This window comes from Psammomys obesus, unplaced genomic scaffold, assembly GCF_907164565.1.
Source record: "Psammomys obesus unplaced genomic scaffold, mPsaObe1.curated_primary_1811, whole genome shotgun sequence".
NCBI classification, from domain to species: domain Eukaryota; kingdom Metazoa; phylum Chordata; class Mammalia; order Rodentia; family Muridae; genus Psammomys; species Psammomys obesus.
In genome coordinates this window covers 1,447,741-1,464,770 of record NW_026593895.1, presented here as the reverse complement: position 1 = coordinate 1,464,770, position 17,030 = coordinate 1,447,741, and the positions used below count along the sequence as shown (strand labels likewise).

The 17,030-nt window shown below is 55.0% G+C and overlaps 2 protein-coding genes across 3 annotated transcripts in view; both read left to right on the top strand.

Annotated features, from left to right (window-relative positions):
* The window catches only part of Podxl2 (podocalyxin like 2), a 32,113-nt gene extending 22,014 nt beyond the window's left edge, over positions 1-10,099 (top strand). The window contains exons 3-8 of the mRNA XM_055617446.1: positions 2,693-3,492; positions 3,876-3,950; positions 6,959-7,115; positions 7,505-7,566; positions 9,002-9,181; positions 9,682-10,099. Of these exons, the coding sequence (XP_055473421.1) occupies positions 2,693-3,492; positions 3,876-3,950; positions 6,959-7,115; positions 7,505-7,566; positions 9,002-9,181; positions 9,682-9,894 (1,487 nt within the window). The 3' untranslated portion in view covers positions 9,895-10,099. The remainder of the gene's footprint in view (positions 1-2,692; positions 3,493-3,875; positions 3,951-6,958; positions 7,116-7,504; positions 7,567-9,001; positions 9,182-9,681) is intronic.
* Positions 10,100-10,317: 218 nt separating this feature from the next.
* On the top strand, positions 10,318-16,808 carry Abtb1 (ankyrin repeat and BTB domain containing 1). Of its 2 annotated transcripts, none has more exons than XM_055617443.1 (12): positions 10,318-10,845; positions 11,629-11,733; positions 11,806-11,861; positions 12,847-12,991; positions 13,130-13,289; positions 13,390-13,435; positions 13,707-13,823; positions 13,911-14,029; positions 14,191-14,289; positions 14,386-14,553; positions 15,966-16,166; positions 16,256-16,808. In XM_055617443.1, exons 1-12 carry the CDS (start codon positions 10,790-10,792, stop codon positions 16,460-16,462), a joined length of 1,479 nt encoding a protein of 492 aa, XP_055473418.1. In that variant the 5' UTR covers positions 10,318-10,789; the 3' UTR covers positions 16,463-16,808. The 2 variants fall into 2 exon arrangements, with proteins under 2 accessions (XP_055473418.1, XP_055473419.1); XM_055617444.1 differs by having other exon boundaries at positions 10,323-10,845; positions 11,671-11,733.
* The last annotated feature ends 222 nt before the right edge of the window (positions 16,809-17,030 follow it).

The window sequence follows — 17,030 nt, the reverse complement described above, 5'->3', positions numbered from 1 at the left end:
AGCTTAGACTGGTCTCAAACTAATGGCAATCTCTCCTCAGTAGGCATGTGCCACAACACACAGCTTATGGTTTAAAAAAAAAAAAAACAACAAAGCTATGTATCTGTTTATTCTCAAGGCCCACGCTAGTTTTGAACTTACTAAGCTGGGGCTAGCCTTGTGCTCAGGATCGTTCAGCCTCTAACTCTGGAGTACTGGATTACAGAAGTAACCACCACACCCGACTATGAAGTGTTTTATTCTTTCATGTTCATGCTTTTGAGCGCTATCTTCTTTTCGCATCTCTAGAAACCGAGTAAGACCTCATTGTCTCCTGTTTGCTCTTTAATGCTGTCCTCCAGGCCAGCTGCTTTGCTTGCTCACTGCTGTTACTTGGGGATATTTCCCTCAAACATCTTGATGGTTCTTTTGTGCTCCAAAGATAACCCTAGACTGTTTGGTTTCAGGGGTGCCGTGGGTATCCTCCATGGGTGTGTGGTCCCTGTCCCCTGGAGGGCAAAGCCGCCTCATATGGCGAGCTGGCTACCTTATCTATAGGCTGTGTGCTGTGTAGAGGTAGAGGAAAAAGACCTGAGGGACCAAGGCTCTGCTCCTCAGAACATACATAAGAAGACAGCAGCTAGGATGTCTCACTGGGCTTTCCCACTGTTGCTAAGATTGCTCAGGTTCTAAGTCCTACTTTCTCTGTTGCTATTTTGATTTTTGAGACAGCATCTCATTCTTTAGCCTATGCTGGCCTGGAACTTACTATGTGGCCTAGGCTTCCTCCAATTCATAGCAGTCCTCCTGCCTCATGCTAGGATTACAGGAGTGAGCCAATATATTAATCCTACTTTTTACTACAAGGAAACATTTTTTTTTGTAATTATTCTCAGATCTCTCTAGATTCCTGTTTGTTTGTTTGTTTTTTTGTTTATTTATTTATTTATTTATTTATTTATTTATTTATTTATTTTTACCAACTGCTTCCTAGACCTGTTGTATCGTCTTTCCTCTGAGGTTTATTGTCATGACATTCTTGTGTTTCTTGATTTCCTGTGTCCTTTTTTTTCCCCCCTAAAAAACACCCTTAAATAATTCTGAGAATTCATGGCTAGTAAAACTTTTAGGTCTTGCATACATAACTTACATACATAAACTGTCTTTATTTTGCAACCATAATTGAATAATAGATTAGCTGGGTATAAAGTTCCTAGTTCAGAACTGAGGTCTGAGAGCATAGCTCAGTGGTAGAACAGTTGCTTAGTATGTGTGAAGCGTGGAGTTCCTTTCCCCCATCCGTGTGTGTGTGTGTGTGTGTGTGTGTGGAGAGAGAGAGAGAATGTATACAAGTTCATATGTGTACATGTGGGTACATATGTATACATGTGTGGAGGCCAGAGGTTGACACTGGGAGTGTCTTCCTCAATCATTCTCTACCCTATTTCCTTTTTATCCCTCTCCTTTTTTTCTTTTCCCCTGAGACAGGGTTTCTCTGTGTAGCCCTGGCTGTCCTGGACTTGCTTTGTAGACCAGGCTGGCCTCAAACTCATAGAGATCCTCTTGCCCCAGCTTCCTGTGTGCTGGGATTAAAGGCGTGCACGGCTACACCCAGCCGCCTTTTACCTCTTGAGGTAGAGTCTCTGAATCCAGAGCTCACTGACATGGCTAGGACAGATGGCTAGTAAGCACCAGGAACCTACCTGTTTCTGCTCCTCAGCTCTGGGATTACAGATATTCATCATCAAACCTGGCCTCTAAGAATTATTTTTATAAATATGTATGTGTGCTACATATATGCAGAACCCACAGAGGCCAGAAGAGGGCGGGACTTGATTTCTGGGACTTGATTTCCAGGCAGTTGTTAGCCATCTGATGTGGGTGCTGGGAACTGAACTGCTGTTCTCTGGAAGAGCAGCCAATGCTTTTAATTTCTAAGCCATCTCTTCAGCCTCACACCTGTCTTTTTCTGTGGGTGCTGGAAATTCAAACATAGGTCCTTGTGCTTGAGTGGCGAGCTTCCTGCCTCCCCTCTGCTTCCTGAGCCACAAAATCATAAACAAGCTGCTGCTCCCAGCTCCTGTTACTACTGAGACCCTCCCTGCCGTGTCCCCCTTGCCATGATGGTTGGTGCTCCCCCCCCCCCCCCCCAAATGTGAGTCAACGCAAATCTTCCTTTAAGCTTCTTCTGATCAAGCTTTTGGTCACAATGAGAAAAACTAACCAATACGTTATTGTAATATGTTCCCTTCAGTCTTGTTGTGTTTTGATTGGTGGATTTTGTTTTTTGTTTTATATGTGTGAGTGTTTTGCCTGCACATATGGTCTATGCACCATGTGCATGCAGTACCCTTGATGGCCAGAAGAGGGAGCCTCTGGAATTGGAGTTGTAGATGGTTGTGAGCGGCTATGTGGTCTTGGAAAGGAATCAGTGCTCTTGAACACCAAGCCACCTTTCCAGCCCCTAAATTTGTATTATTATTATTTTTATTACCATAAGGGAAAACATGAATGGCCAGCTCCCTGTGTCCTTGTGGGCTGGCTTCATTCTCCTGCCTGGCTCCTTCCTATATCCTTCCCCGAGACTGCCAATTGTCTGGCATCCCGTCCCCATGGGAACGCTACTCTTCTTTTACACTCACAAAGACTGCTCCATCAGGGTCACCCCCCATAGCTGATGAGGCCTGTCAGTTAACTCTCCGTCTATCCTTAGACTACGTCTTCCCAGACCTGACTGAGAAGGCGGCTTCCATGGAAGACCCCGGCCAGGCTTCAGACCTGCCGAACCTCCCCTCCATCCTGCCCAAGACGGATCTTGCTGAGCCTCCCTGGCATATGCCTTTGGAGGAGGAGGAGGAAGAGGAGGAGGAGGAAGAAGAAGAGGAGGAGGAAGAGGAAAAGGAAGAAGAGGAGAGGGAGAAGGAAGAAGCAGAAGAGGAGGAAGAGTTGCTCCCTGTGAGCGGGTCCCCAGGAGCCACCATGGAGCCCCGTGACCCTTCACCTGGCATCAGCAGCACCAGCAGTCAGAGTCCCGGGGCCACCAGACGCAGGCAGGAGGATTCTGGGGACCAGGCCCCGTCAGGCATGGAAGTGGAAAGCAGTGTGAAGCCTACCATGTCAGTGCCCTCTGTCACCCCAAGTACAGTGGCCTTGGGGGTTCAGAACTATAGCCAGGAGCCTGGGGCCACCGAGTGGCCGGCTGGGGGGCTGGGAGCACAGTCTGAGGTCCCCCAGGGGGTTGGTGAGGAGCCCACAGTGGGAGTGGCTGACTTGGATGGCCAGCAGGGGCCACTGCTACCCTCCTTACTCCCACAAACAGTGCCTCCAAGTGGGACTCAGGTCCCCACTGAGGGGCCCCTTCACCCCAGAACCCCAGACTCTTTCCCACCTGGACCCCAAGACACAGAGTCAACCCCTTCCTCTGCCACCTGGGGACAAGAAGGTCTCAGTGAGCAGCCCCTGGAGGGTCAGGCAGCCGAAGCACACTCACTAACGCCCTGGGACTCGACTCAGGTAAGATGGAGGTACAGCAGCCCTCTGTACAAGAATACCCGCTGTCCCCTGGCTCCTCGGGTGTCAGCAGCAGTGGGGTGTGGCGGGGTGCTGACCGCGCCTTTCCCACCCCAACGGTCAGCGCCCATGTGTCCAAGACATCGATCACACACACAGGCTGCAGGAGAAGGGGAAGGAGTGTTCACTCCCCAGGAGCACACAGGGCCAAAGCAAAGCCTCTATGACACCCTGTTCAGGCTCACGAATTCGGGGTGGGGACCCTGGCATGGCATCTCAGGAGGATGGGGCTGCCCTCAGCTCCTCAGACCTCTGGCTCGCACCTTCCCTGGCTCTCCAGAGGCCTCTCCTGAGGCCTCCATGCCCTCTTTCTGTTTTCTGCACAGGTGATCTGCAAGGATTGGAGCAACCTGGCTGGGAAGAGCTACATCATCCTGAATATGACGGAGAATGTAGACTGTGTGAGTGCTGAGCTGGCCTATGTGGAAGGGCCAAATGGGCAGAAGGAGGTGCCACAGCAGGGTCCTTACTGAAGAGAGGCTGGCTCAGTCCAGGGCGGAACTAGCAACCTACCACTTAGAGAAAACCAGAAAGAGGCCTTTCCAACTTAAAAATTCTAGGGCTCTTTTCCTCTTTGCTTCCTGTAGTGTATTTTTGTTTGCTTGCTTCTGTTTTTGTTTTCTTTTTAGCCCAGGCTGACCTCAAACATATTATGTAGACAAGGATGATTTTGAACTCCTGATCCTCCTGCCTCCACCTCCCCAGAACCGGGTTGGGGGCCTGGTTTTATTCAGTATTAGGGATCAGACTCATACACGCTAGGCAAGCACTTTACCAAGGCCAAACCCAGTCCTCCCTCTTGTCTCGGTTTAAAGGAATTCTTTTGTTCTTGAGTGCTGCATGCTTTACTCACTGATGAGATTTGGAGACCTATTCTTTTTGTCTTTAGGGTTTTGTTGAGACAGGATCTTGCTATATTGGCTAGGATAGCTTAGAATTTCTGGGTTCAATCAAACCTCCCACACTCACCTTCCAAGTGCTGGGAGTACAGTCAAGTTACTCAACAATATCAATTTTTTAAAGAGTTGTTTTTATGAGGCGTGTAGTGACACTCCCAGTGTAGTGAAATCCCAGCACTGTGGCAGCTGAGACAGGGGAATCAGGTTCAAAGTCTGGTTGGGCTACATAGTAAGATGCTCTCTCAAAAAGAATGCTTCTTCTGACCCTAGTTGCTTATTTATTTGGTCTTAGCTTTTTCATAAGCAGCATCTTGGTATTTGTTCATAACACTCTAGGGAGGCAGCAAAGGGCTGATCGAAAGCTTCTCTCTCTCTCTCTCTCTCTCTCTCTCTCTCTCTCTGTGTGTGTGTGTGTGTGTGTGTGTGAAAGCCTTGTATATGGGCCACGGGTCACTGCCTGCCATGTCTAAGCCTCCTGATGCGATCTGGAACCTCTAGATGATTGAGATGGTGTCCTAGCCTTATTCTGATGTTGTGATAAAACATTCTGACAAAAAGCAGCACAGCACACGGAAGACCCTGGCTTCAGCCCCAGCATCGGGGGTTAGTTAGAAAACAAAAGCAAAATGGAAAAGGGGAGAGGCAGAGAGATAGTTTGCCATTGGTTTGTTCATTACCAAGCACTGTGGGCAAACTTCATCTCTCTCATCCAGTAGTCCATTACTTCCTTTCTGACCTACGTTTGGAAAGAACGGGGGCAATGCGTGTCAAAAGTGCTGGGCACTCAGAGACCTTGTCTTCAGAAAAAGATAGGGAGGGATGTGCCTGCTGCCCCTCAGAGACAGTTTTACAAGATGCAGTTTTAGAATTTTTCACTTGAGATCTGGAAGAGTGGTGCAGGCTGACCAGCTTCTCCTATTTTCTCCTTAAGACATAGGGGCAGGTCAGGAGTCAGCAGAGATCAGCAAGCACAGATGCAGAGTGGTAAAGTAGGGAACGCCAAGCTGATCTCGGTATTCTAGAAGCCAAGAGAATCTTCCCTCTAGAGATGAAGGATCCAGTCCTTTGCCTGATACAAGAAGGACTGGAGAGTTCTGGCCCTTGCTTTAGCACAGAGGGCTGGGTTCCAGCGGGGCTGACCCAGAGGAATAGCTGCCATCCCAGAATCTACGATTGAATCCGTAATGTTGGGTAGCCCACATCTCAGATGGGGAAACTGAGACTCAAAACATTGCTGAAGGTCAGCACTAAGAACCTGGTGCTTTCAGTTCCAAAGCCAGGGTGTCCCATCTCTAGCTAACTCTCAGTAAAGGGTGGCATTCCTGTGGCAGAGCAAATGAGACAGGCTTCCAGCTCCAGCCCTCTCACGTCAGTGACAACACTGACCATCGGACCCTGTGACTTGCCTGTTGTGGGACAGAACTGCTGACCAGGAAGCTAGAGAGTGTCTAGACCTGGGCTGCACCTGGCATTTGCTATGGTAACATGGCCAGCATGGAAGTCAGCCTGGTGGACTTCAGCTTGGCATGACCATCAAAGGATAGGTCGTTGTCCTAGGCAGCAACAGAAATGCCTGAGCATTTCTGCCTCAGGCGTCACAAGGAAAGCATTGGGCCTGTACCCATGGTGGCCTGTTGACATGTTGATGACTTCTGACACCCCCAGCTCTCACAACACCCCGGAGAGTTGGGCATCCAGGAGAGAGGGTCTAGCTGGGACTCTTGGAAGCTAGAGAATCGGGGTACAGGTTCTTCATATACAAGAGGGAGAAGCTGCTGGAGAAAAGCCAAGGACCGAAGGAGGGCTTTTACAAACATCAGGCATGAGCCTGGTGGCGGCAGCCTGGCCTCTAGACCTGCCCCACGGAGTTCCTGTGGAGGGCTGGGTTCCTTTTCATGTTACTTTCTGAAATTATATTTGACATGATCATCTGAACAGTAAGGAAGAGAGTCTGAGGGGACAGAAGTCGCTTCACCCCACCCAACCCCTCTTCACCCCCTTGGCCAGTTCCCAGGGTACTCAGAGCCTTCTCTATTGGTTTTTCAAGTCCCCGTTGTATGAGCATCCCCGTCTGCTCTCTCACGGGGCAGAGGTGGACACAGAGTGGAAGGACCAGCACGGGAGCCCACTGCTTCTCGGCCTCCTGCTCTCTGGTGGCTGTGGGGACGTAGTGCTCTGTCATCCCCAGCACTGTACACTTGCCATGGGCACCATGGGCCAGGCCTTCAGAGGCCTGGACACTGCAAGCCCCAGTCAAGGGTTTGTTATTGTCGGTGGACAGATCCATGTCCCCTCTGCCTGAGTGGCTCTGAGGCAGGCCCACACCGTTAGCATGGTACCTGCAGACAGAAGTCAACAAAGAAGCTCTCTCTGCCTGTGACCTGCTCTCAAGTGGTTCCAGAGCTAGTCAGGCTAACCAGAGGACCATGTAGGCCTTTGGGAGCTGGGGTGAGGACAGATAGGGCCAGGCTACCAGCCATCCTTGAGCTTGGCTCCTCTGAAACCCCTAGGAAGTGTTTCGGCGGCACCGGGGACTGCAGCTCCTGTCCCTGGTGGAGGAGGTACTGCCGCGCCACCGCAGTGGCCACCGTGGAGACTGGCACATTTCCTTGAGCAAGCCTAGTGAGAAAGAACAGCACCTGCTGATGACGCTTGTGGGCGAGCAGGGTGAGCAGGAGGTGGGGGAGGTGTCCCACCACAGGCCCCTAATGGGAGCTCAGAAAAAAAAAATGGACAGGCTGGAAAGCTGGGAGCCCCAGACAGGAGCATGCTAGCACAGGGCTCTGGGTGGGGTGATGCCTGGGTTCCGGGCATGAGGAGGCAGGTATGGGCATCACACACTATGAGAGGGGAACCCGGGGGCTGCCTTCTAATATCACACCTGTCATATGCTGTCCCAGTGGATCAACTGAATGGGAGGCAGGTCAGCAGGGGACATACATGGGGCTCTGTGATTAGAACCAGAGGTGCAGCAGAGAAGGCTCAGGCAGGCTGCCCTGGGAGGGGTTGGGTGGTGTGGAGACACCTCAGGGGTGATGACAGTATTTCTCCTCCAGGGGTGATGCCCACTCAGGATGTCCTTTCCATGCTCAGTGGGATCCGCAGGAGCCTGGAGGAGGTAAGTGTGCAGGGACTTGACCAGGTGGCCACTGCAGCACCCTCTCCCGTTCTTGACTCTCAAAAATGCTGGAAGAACTCTCAGCCTGCTCCAAGACAGGGGTGTGTTTCAGGGCCCCTGGCATCCCCTGACACAAAGAGCGTGTATAGGCAACCAACTGGGCAAAAGGACTGTAGACTCCCAGGCCGTGGTGGGAGAATGGCCATGGAAAGGGGACTAAGTAGGATGGTATCTGAAGAACCTGGTGGAGGGGAAACAAGATAGGTCCTGCTCCTACCAATGCCCCTCCAGGATAACCTGAGGTGTGGGGGATGTCAGGAACTGGGAACAGCCCTCCATTGTTAAAGGTGGCCTGATCAAGTGTGTTCTTCTGGCCCCCGCTGGGCTACAAAACACATACATAAACTGGAGTTCCAGATATCCAAAGACTCAGAATGATCCTCCCGGCCCCCGCCTGCTCTCCGTCACCCACGACCTGTTCAGTCTTCCCTTTGGAGGGACTCTGCATTGTTTGACAGCATGCAGGGTGTCACACAGCAAAGGAGCTATGTGTTTCTGGCCTATATCTACTGTTTACAAGGGCCAGACCACACTGGATTCTCCCTTTGTCCCCTCTTCCACTCCATGGGGTTGTAAGGGTTAAATGAGGTGAGAGCATAAAGGTCAGGGGCCTTGCCTGAGATCTCCCAGGTAGCAAGGCTCTGATGGAAAGCTGCTGGCTTCCTGGGTGACTCCCAAAGGTCTCTTCAGCCTTGAACATCTGGGCCCAGGTACACAGATGGACGTTGGAAATCTTCGAGTGTTTCACATAGTGCAGGAAAGCTGGCCTCTACTCCACAGTACCTGAAGCTGGTTTGTAGAGAGCTTTCCCACCGGGAGAGAGACCCAGCTCAGCCCAGAGCGAGGCACAAGCCACTGTGATCTTACCACTGGGAAATGGAAGAACCTGGGTGCCTCAGTTGTGGGCAGCAGTTGGCATCCCCACTGATGCCAGGCTGCCTGACCTACCAGGGATGGCCAGAATGACATTGCCAACCCCGAAGAAGGAAGCTGTGCTTCAGGGTTCTGACTTTGTGTAGTGAACTTGAGAGTCACTCTTGGTGCTTTGTGTCATTATTGGGGATAGGTGTGGGGCCCCATTTATTTGGGCTGTGACTGTCAGCATGGAGAACGAGCTGAGTGCTGGGCAGGGCCAGAGCAGGTGCATTCCAAGTTGGGTTTGGGCAGAAAGCACAGTGAGGATGTGAGGGGGCTGAGAATGTGGCCACTGGGAGAGGCTTGGAGCTGTTCTTAGATAAACCTATAGGGACAGAAGAGTAAGCCCCTCAGCACAGGCCTAGGTCCCAGGGCTGTCAGGGCTTCCAACTCAACCCTGTCAGGTTAGTAGCTGTCTCAGGACTTTCCTGAGGCCTGGTTCCCCTCCCCCAAACCCCAGATTGGCATCCAGAACTACTCCACCACCAGCAGCTGCCAGGCACGGGCCACCCAGGTGCGTAGTGACTACGGGACGCTCTTTGTGGTGCTGGTGATCATCGGTGTCATCTGCTTCATCATCATCGTGCTTGGCCTACTCTACAATTGCTGGCAGCGTCGGCTGCCCAAGCTAAAACACGTGGTGAGTAGGCCAGGTAGGGCTTGGGTAAGGGCAGCGTGTGGCCAGTATCAGCAGCCTCACCTGGTCACCTGTACAAACTCAGTTGTGCAGTGCCAGGCTGGGGCCTGCGTCTACCTGTCTCTGAGCCTGGTATTGTGTCAGTGAGGGGTGTAAGTCTCACCAGTGGGTCCCTCCTCTTCTCCAGCTCCTCCTACCCCCAGTGCAGGGCTTGAGAGCAGCTGCACATCTTGAGTCACTCAGGGTCCAGGAGCATAGGGCTCTCACAACTTGCGCGAAACCGGGCAGGCCCTGGCCATGTGTTCTGAGTTTCAGGGGGGCGCTCAAATCTAGAATGGGCTGTTGAGAGGGATCAGGTAACACCAGGGAGGTCACAGGGTTTACTGTGCAGAGGATTAAGGCTTGTGCGGCAGGCACTTGTCTACTGGGCTCCCAGGAACACCCTGGGGGCTTGGCGTGGCCAGCCCCCGCGCGCGCCCCAGCGCTCTCTCCCGCTGCCGCAGTCACACGGCGAGGAGCTGCGCTTCGTGGAGAACGGCTGCCACGACAACCCCACGCTGGACGTGGCCAGCGACAGCCAGTCGGAGATGCAGGAGAAGCAGCCTAGCCTGAACGGCGGTGGAACCATCAACGGCCCGCACAGCTGGAGCGCGCTCATGGGCAGCAAGCGCGACCCTGAGGACTCGGACGTGTTCGAGGAGGACACGCACCTGTGAGCACCGGGCCGCGCGGAACTGCCCGACGCCGCGGCCCCGCGCCCCTCCCGGCCCTCCACGCGGAGCCACTACGCTTCCCCACCGCAGCAGGCGACCGCGGCGCAGCTCCCACCCCGCCCCGCCCGGCCCGGCCCCGAGCGCTGCCCGAGGGCGGCGCGCTCCCCGCGCCCGGACTCCATTAAAGCCGCCAAGACGCGCGGGCCGCTCCGCCTACTCGCCTGTTTCTTGAATCACTCTGGGGAAGGAGGGGACGGGGGCGAGGCCTGGATGAGTAGGTGGGGCGCGGGAGGGCTCCGACTGGGTGGGCGTGGTTAGGGGCGTGTGGGAGGAGTCTAGGGAGTGAACTGTCTTCCGGGTGGGATCCGGCCTGCGCCTGAAGTATGTAGGGGACGGTCCTGATGGGCGAGGCCTCGGCCTGGTGGGCGGGACGTGAACCGGGCAGGTATCCGGATGGATGAGCATTGTTAAGGTTCAGTGTGCCAGGCCTGGGGGTGGTGCTGTCCTCAGGGCCGAACCCGGGCAACGTGGGCGGGGCCTGTAGCGGACCGCCCTTCGGGTGAGGCTCTTAGTGGGAGTGGGGCCTTGGTAGTGAGCTGGTTTCCGGGCGAATGGGCGGAACCTGGCGGGGTTGAGTTGCCCTCTAGCCGTGTGGGCGGGGTCCTGGCTAGAGGGCCCGGGAGCTTAAGTGAGCGCGGTTGAGGCTAATGGGTGGGGCCAGCGGTCTTCTGGATGGGGGGGCAGGGTACGGGTCGGGCAGTCCTCCGGGCGCCAGGCGCCGCTGCGGAGCCAGCCACTGCTGGGCCGTGCCGCGAGGGGCGGGGCAGTGAGTGTTTACATCCGCCCGGGCCCCGACGACTCCCGAGATCGCTCGGCCGGGGGTCCAGCCTCCTTCGCCATGGACACCAGCGACCTGTTTGCCAGCTGCAGGAAGGGGGACGTAGGCCGTGTGCGGTGAGGACCTGCAGTGCAGGAAGCGGGCCGGCGTCCGCAGGGCTTACGGGTGTGCGGGACGGGCGCCGTGGGGCTCCCGAGGCTGACCCAGCCCGGAGAGATCGGGCTCCAGGTCCCTTAGCTGACCCGGTGCAGGGAAACGACTCCCCTTCGCGGAGGTTTCCAGAGACGCAGGTGCTCCTGATACAGCCAGTAAGAGCCCTGCGCCGAGATCTGGTCTTCGTGTGCAGGCAGGGGGAGAACGGGTCCTGGCCTTCACTTTTCTTTAATAGACTTCTTTCTCCCATGGCCCTTCCTTCCAAATCCTCTGGTGCTCATCAGTGGAACCCAGCATGTAGCGCTCTCTCAAACTCCGCTTAGGCCTGTCCCCAACACCAAATGCCATCTCGGAGTTAATCATCGCTCCCTCAGCTTGACTGCAACTCTGAGAGCCCAGGTCCTGCCTTGATAGCTTGCTTGGGCTGTCTCAGTGATGGTTTCCTGGTTCAAGACCTCTTCTCTTCAGCATCTTATCAGTTGTTCTTTCCACTTCTTCCATAGATCTGTCCCTGTTTCCTGCTCTCCAAACGCAGAGTGCCTGCATCAGCTTCCCCCTGGCTTATCTGTTTTCAGCTCCCCAGGCTGAATGAAGTATGGGCCGGATGCGTCACCTTCTCTCTCCCAAATATTACAAGACCATATTCTCAGTTTTCTGAACCTGGGGCTTTTTCCCTGCAGCTGTCCCCTAACTTACAGTTGCTGACTCTTGCGGGTCTTCTCCCCCTTCCTGGCCCCCTCCCCCAGATCGGAAGCAGTTCTGACCCAGGCTCTGCACTTCCTGCGCAGGTACCTGCTGGAGCAACGAGACGTGGAGGTGAACGTGCGGGATAAGTGGGACAGCACCCCTTTGTGAGTGTGAGTGGTGGGGCAGCTGGGTGGGCAAGGTGGGCCTGCCCTACTGACAGCTGCCCCCTTCCCCAGGTACTATGCCTGCCTCTGTGGACACGAGGAGTTGGTGCGCTACCTGTTGGCTAACGGTGAGAGAGGGTGGGTCTGACTGTATGTAAGCTCTGAGGCCTTGCTGCACATTTGCGCGCACCTTGGATTTCTTTTTAATTCCCAAAAGTCAACAAATGGTACTATTAACCCTCTGTCTGTTTCTTCCTGCCGCCCTTGACAGTCCTGGGGCTGACACCCCAGGCCAGTTCCGGGGCTGTCTCTAGACTATCCCACCATCGGTCTGCTAAACTGCCTCTCTTGTCCCACCTAGAGTCTGACCTGCACACTGCAGGCGGGAGGATCTTTCCACAGCAAAGCTGGTGGGACTTGAGGAGAGTTTGGGATAAAAGCAGTTGGACATGGTGGTTCACACCTGTAGTAATTCAGTTACTGGGAGAAAGTTGAGTCAGGGTGTTTATCTCAAGTTGAAGGCTAGTCAAGGCTACATTGTGAGACCTGCTCTTTCCTCCTTCCTTGGGTCTCCCACCTGCTGGCTGCCCATCAGCCGTTGGTCCCTTAGTGCCCCACTAGACAGCCATCTCCTACCTCAGGGTCTCTTCAGTGACAGTGCCTCCTGTGTAGACTGGAGTTTCTGTTCAGATCTGTACACTTCTCACTCACTCAAGTCCCTGTACTTAGCCGCTGCACCAGCCTTCACAGCCACCACCATCGTCACCCTTGGTTCTGTTTTGTAATCATGGCGGCTGTCAAATAATAAGGTGCCCATGTGCCCCACTTGTGAAGGTTCAGTTGGGGCAGGCATCAAGATGGCTGTATACAGGGCCAGCCATCCAGTCTGCTCTTAGCTGCATAGAGTCTGATAGGTATTCATAAATATGCCTGCATCTAAGTGCATGGATTGTGTGCCCTTGGTCTTCACAAGGCCCCAAGGGTTACCTGGTCCACCTTGGGGTCCTCTCCGACTTCCGGGATCTACATGTGGGAGCTGGGAAGGAGGAGAGGTTTGGGATCTCCCCAGACTAAGTGTTTTCTTGACTCTGACTAGTAATCGTCATTTTGTAGGGGCCCGCTGTGAGGCCAACACCTTCGATGGAGAACGGTGTCTCTACGGGGCGCTAAGCGACCCCATTCGCCGGGCACTGCGAGACTACAAACAGGTCACTGCATCCTGCAGGAGGCGGGATTATTATGATGATTTCCTGCAGAGGTGAGCTGGGGGCGGAGCTTGCAGCATTGGTGGGGTTGCTGTGCCCTCTCCTCAGTGGTTCAGGTGGGCGGTTGTGCTGAGTGGTCTTGACGCACCAGTGTTTGCCTGGGTGATGCAGCCCTTCCTGGCTTTCTCCAGGCTCCTGGAACAGGGCATCCACAGCGACGTGGTCTTCGTGGTACACGGAAAGCCGTTCCGAGCCCATCGCTGCATCCTTGGTGCTCGCAGCACCTACTTCGCCAACATGCTGGACACCAAGTGGAAGGGCAAGAGCGTCGTGGTTCTCAGGCACCCCCTGGTGCGTCCGTCTGCTTTGGCAGAGAGTGCTGACTTCTGGGAGAAGAGTTAGCTCATGCTGCATGGTGGCCTCTGACCTTTTCTTTCTGTTCTGCCCGCAGATCAACCCGGTGGCCTTTGGGGCCCTACTGCAGTACCTGTACACAGGTGACTGACTCCCCAGCTGGGACAGCAGCACACCTAGGGTGGCCCCAGAGCTGATGTGCCTCCTCTAAGCCAGTCACCATTGGGGAGGAGGGTGTGCCCAGTGCGCAAGCATACTGACTTGGGCACGGTGCACTAACTCACGTGCTTGGGGAGAACAGGTTCCATCCATAAACTGAGCAAGTCTTAGGTCCTTCTGGATGAAGAAACCAGGGTATTGAGTAGGAATCACTCTCAGGTCCTGACCTGGCACCTCCCTCCCACCCCCATCCAGGCCGCCTGGACATTGGTGTGGAGCATGTGAGTGACTGTGAGCGCCTGGCCAAGCAGTGCCAGCTGTGGGACCTGCTGGATGACCTAGAGGCTAAATGCGAGAAGGTGTCTGAATTCGGTGCGTACAGGGTCTCAGTCCAAGGCCTTGGGCTACATCCCACAGCACTGGTCCAGCTGTCTAAATCCCCGCTGTCCTCTCCCCCAGTGGCTTCCAAGCCTGGCACGTGTGTGAAGGTGTTGACTATTGAGCCCCCTCCAGCAGATCCTCGGTTGCGGGAGGATATGGCACTGCTGGCTAGCTGTGCCCTGCCACCTGAGCTGCGGGTACTAAAGGGCATTGCCAGTCTGGTGGGCAGGAAGGTTGTCTAGGGATGGGCTTGTGAAGGGCAGGCTCCACAGAGCTGGGTTCCCCTCCTAGGCCAACCTAGGAAGCTGCGTCCCTTTCATGGACAGCTCTGCTCTGAAGGGTGCCTTTCCTATGCCAGGGTGACCTAGGAGAGCTGCCCTTCCCATGTCCCGATGGCTTCAGCAGCTGCCCTGATGTCTGCTTCCAAGTGGCCGGCTCCAGCTTCCTCTGCCACAAGGTGCCTGTCCCATGCCTGGCGCTCCTGTTCAAGTCCTGAGCTAGCTCCCCGGGGGGAGATTTCAGCCCTGGTGCTTTCTGAACTTGCCTCCTGCAGGCTTTCTTCTGCGGCCGCAGCGACTACTTCCGAGCCCTGCTGGATGACCACTTTCAAGAGAGCGAGGAGCCTGCCGGCTCCGGGGACCTCCCGGTTGTCACCCTGCACGACATCTCCCCGGACATCTTCACTCATGTGCTGTACTACGTGTACAGTGACCATACAGAGGTGCGTCACCCAGTAGGAGGGCAGTGGCGAACGGAACCCTGGCTTGCCATAGTTCTTGGGATGCTGGGCTCTTGGGTCATTCCCGCCCTTAGCTGTCCTGGGTGGCGTAGATGGCGCCAAGGTTTCCCGCTGTTGGGGAGTGTGCCTGGCGCTGCAGCAGGGCAGTATACAGGAGAGAAGTGCTTTCCATTGAGTCCGAGGGGCCAGGTGCCTTGCTGAGCACCAGATGTCCCTCTGTCTGGCTTCCCTAGGCATTCCCACAGGCCTTTCCTCAGAAGGTAATGTTTTAGGCATGGTGGGCCATGTGGTATCTTCAGGGCTGTTCAGCTGGGCCTGCTATGCTCCAGGAAAGGTCCGTGCGGAAATGGTGGGCCTGACCTCAGGCTGTGGCTCTCCCATCCTACCCTGGCTGTGTCCTCTACAACTAAGACTGGAACCACAGGAGTGTGTGTACCTATACCACTTCCTGTTGACCCCAGTCTTGTCCCCCCGGCTCCCACCAACCTGTCCCCTCTGAATTATGATCTGCCATCAGCCTCCCTTCTGTCCACTCCCTCACTTCCTTTCTCATGGCCTGCCACTCACTCTGTGGTTGAGTCTGTCATCCTGAGTCACAAGCTCCCTCCTGAAGAAGCTTTGTACCCCAGGAACATTCTTATAGCTCAGAGTGGGGGTTGGCCTCTGAACACGGTTTGACAGTAGCTCTTGTGAGCTGTGCCATCTTGGGTAAGTTACATACCTCCGCTGTGTAAGTGTGCCCCGCCCCTGGAAGACAGAGAATAAATGTGTTTCCCTGAGTCTTGGCCATGTGACCAAATGACCTCAGGTCAATTGGATGGCAAGGTGACAGCCGGAAGTGCGGTGGCATAGTCCCTCTTCTTTTCCCTCTGCTCAGTCCCTGGGCCACCGAAGGTCTGGGCCACTGAAGGTCTGGCCGAAGCTAGACCCTTGGTCTTTCTCAGCCAAGGCCTCACTGTCCTCTGCTTAAATCTGTGAGGTCTCTCACAGTCGAAGGAGCCATGCCCCAGCTTGTGCACGGGAAATGGAAACCTTCCATTTTTCCACAGTCTTTGGAAACTTTTCACTTTTCCAACAGTCTTTGAAGGCAGGCATGAGTATCAGTCTCTACAGATGAGGGAACTGAGGCACAGAGAGGTGAAGGGACTTGCCTGGGACCCCACAGCCAGGTGTGGAGAGCTTGGGTCTATGACTGAGCCCACACTGTTTTCCCTGGAAGACCTCTAGCTCCAAGCACTGGCCTGCGGTGAGGCATGGGACCCCTGCTCTATCCTCAGGGACTTAGGGCAGGCTCCACAGATGGGAGTCATTTGTGTTCCCACTGAGACTTCTACCCTGGGCCCTGGAAGCCCTTGGTAATCACTGGTGTACCGTTGTCCTTTTTTGTACCACAGCTGCCCCCTGAATTGGCCTATGATGTGCTAAGTGTGGCGGACATGTACCTTCTACCTGGCCTGAAACGGCTGTGTGGCCGCACCCTGGCCCAGCTGCTGGAGGAGGACAGTGTGGTGGGTGTTTGGCGCGTAGCCAAGCTCTTCCGCCTGGCCCGACTGGAGGACCAGTGCACTGAGTATATGGCCAAGGTCATCGAGAAGGTGGGCAGGGCTGCCGAGAGGGGAGGCTGTGGGGGCTGGGATCCATGCCGTGCCGGGATGCAGCCTGTCCTGAGCCTGCTGTTCCGCAGCTGGTAGAGCGGGAGGACTTCGTGGAGGCCGTGCGGGAAGAGGCAGCAGCTGTAGCCGCCCGGCAGGAGACGGACTCCATTCCGCTTGTCGATGACATCCGCTTCCATGTAGCCAGCACAGTCCAGACCTACAGCGCCATTGAAGAGGCGCAGCAGCGGCTGCGGGCGCTTGAGGACCTGCTTGTGTCCATTGGCTTGGACTGCTGAGCCCTTGCTGCCTGGTAGCCCTGGGGCCAGGGCTTCCATGGTGACGAGCATGCCGTGTGTGCATGCAGCAACTGTTGGCTCTTGCACGCTTGGTGGCAATACAGTGGGCAGAGGGGACCCATTGGGTTCCTGTGATGAGCCTCCTCCTCCAGTGCACAAGAAAGCCCCGAGACTTGGGGCCGTCACCACTCAGGGAAAGCTGGGGTACGGTAGGCTTGGAACTTAGTCCCCTCTCCTCCAGCACCTCACTTGCTCCTTCCTGGCTTTCACCCAGCCCTGGCTTTGGCTGTTTCCATGTACATGGCTGGACAGGGGGAGCGTGTGTTAATAAAGCTTGAATTCACTGTGGGGGCCTCAGCCTGTGTTGGGGTGCAGCTTGGGAGGGCAGGCTTTGGGGAGTGGAGCTGGTGAGGAGGGGAAGCTGGGGACTGTGGGTCGGAGGTTTGGGCATTCATAGTAGGACACTGTATGGAGGTGGCCCAGTGGCTGGGAGAACAGGCTCTCTGAGCCAATACGCCTATACCCCTGCTAACTATAGCAGGTTTGGTTCCGTGGCCTAACTACAGAG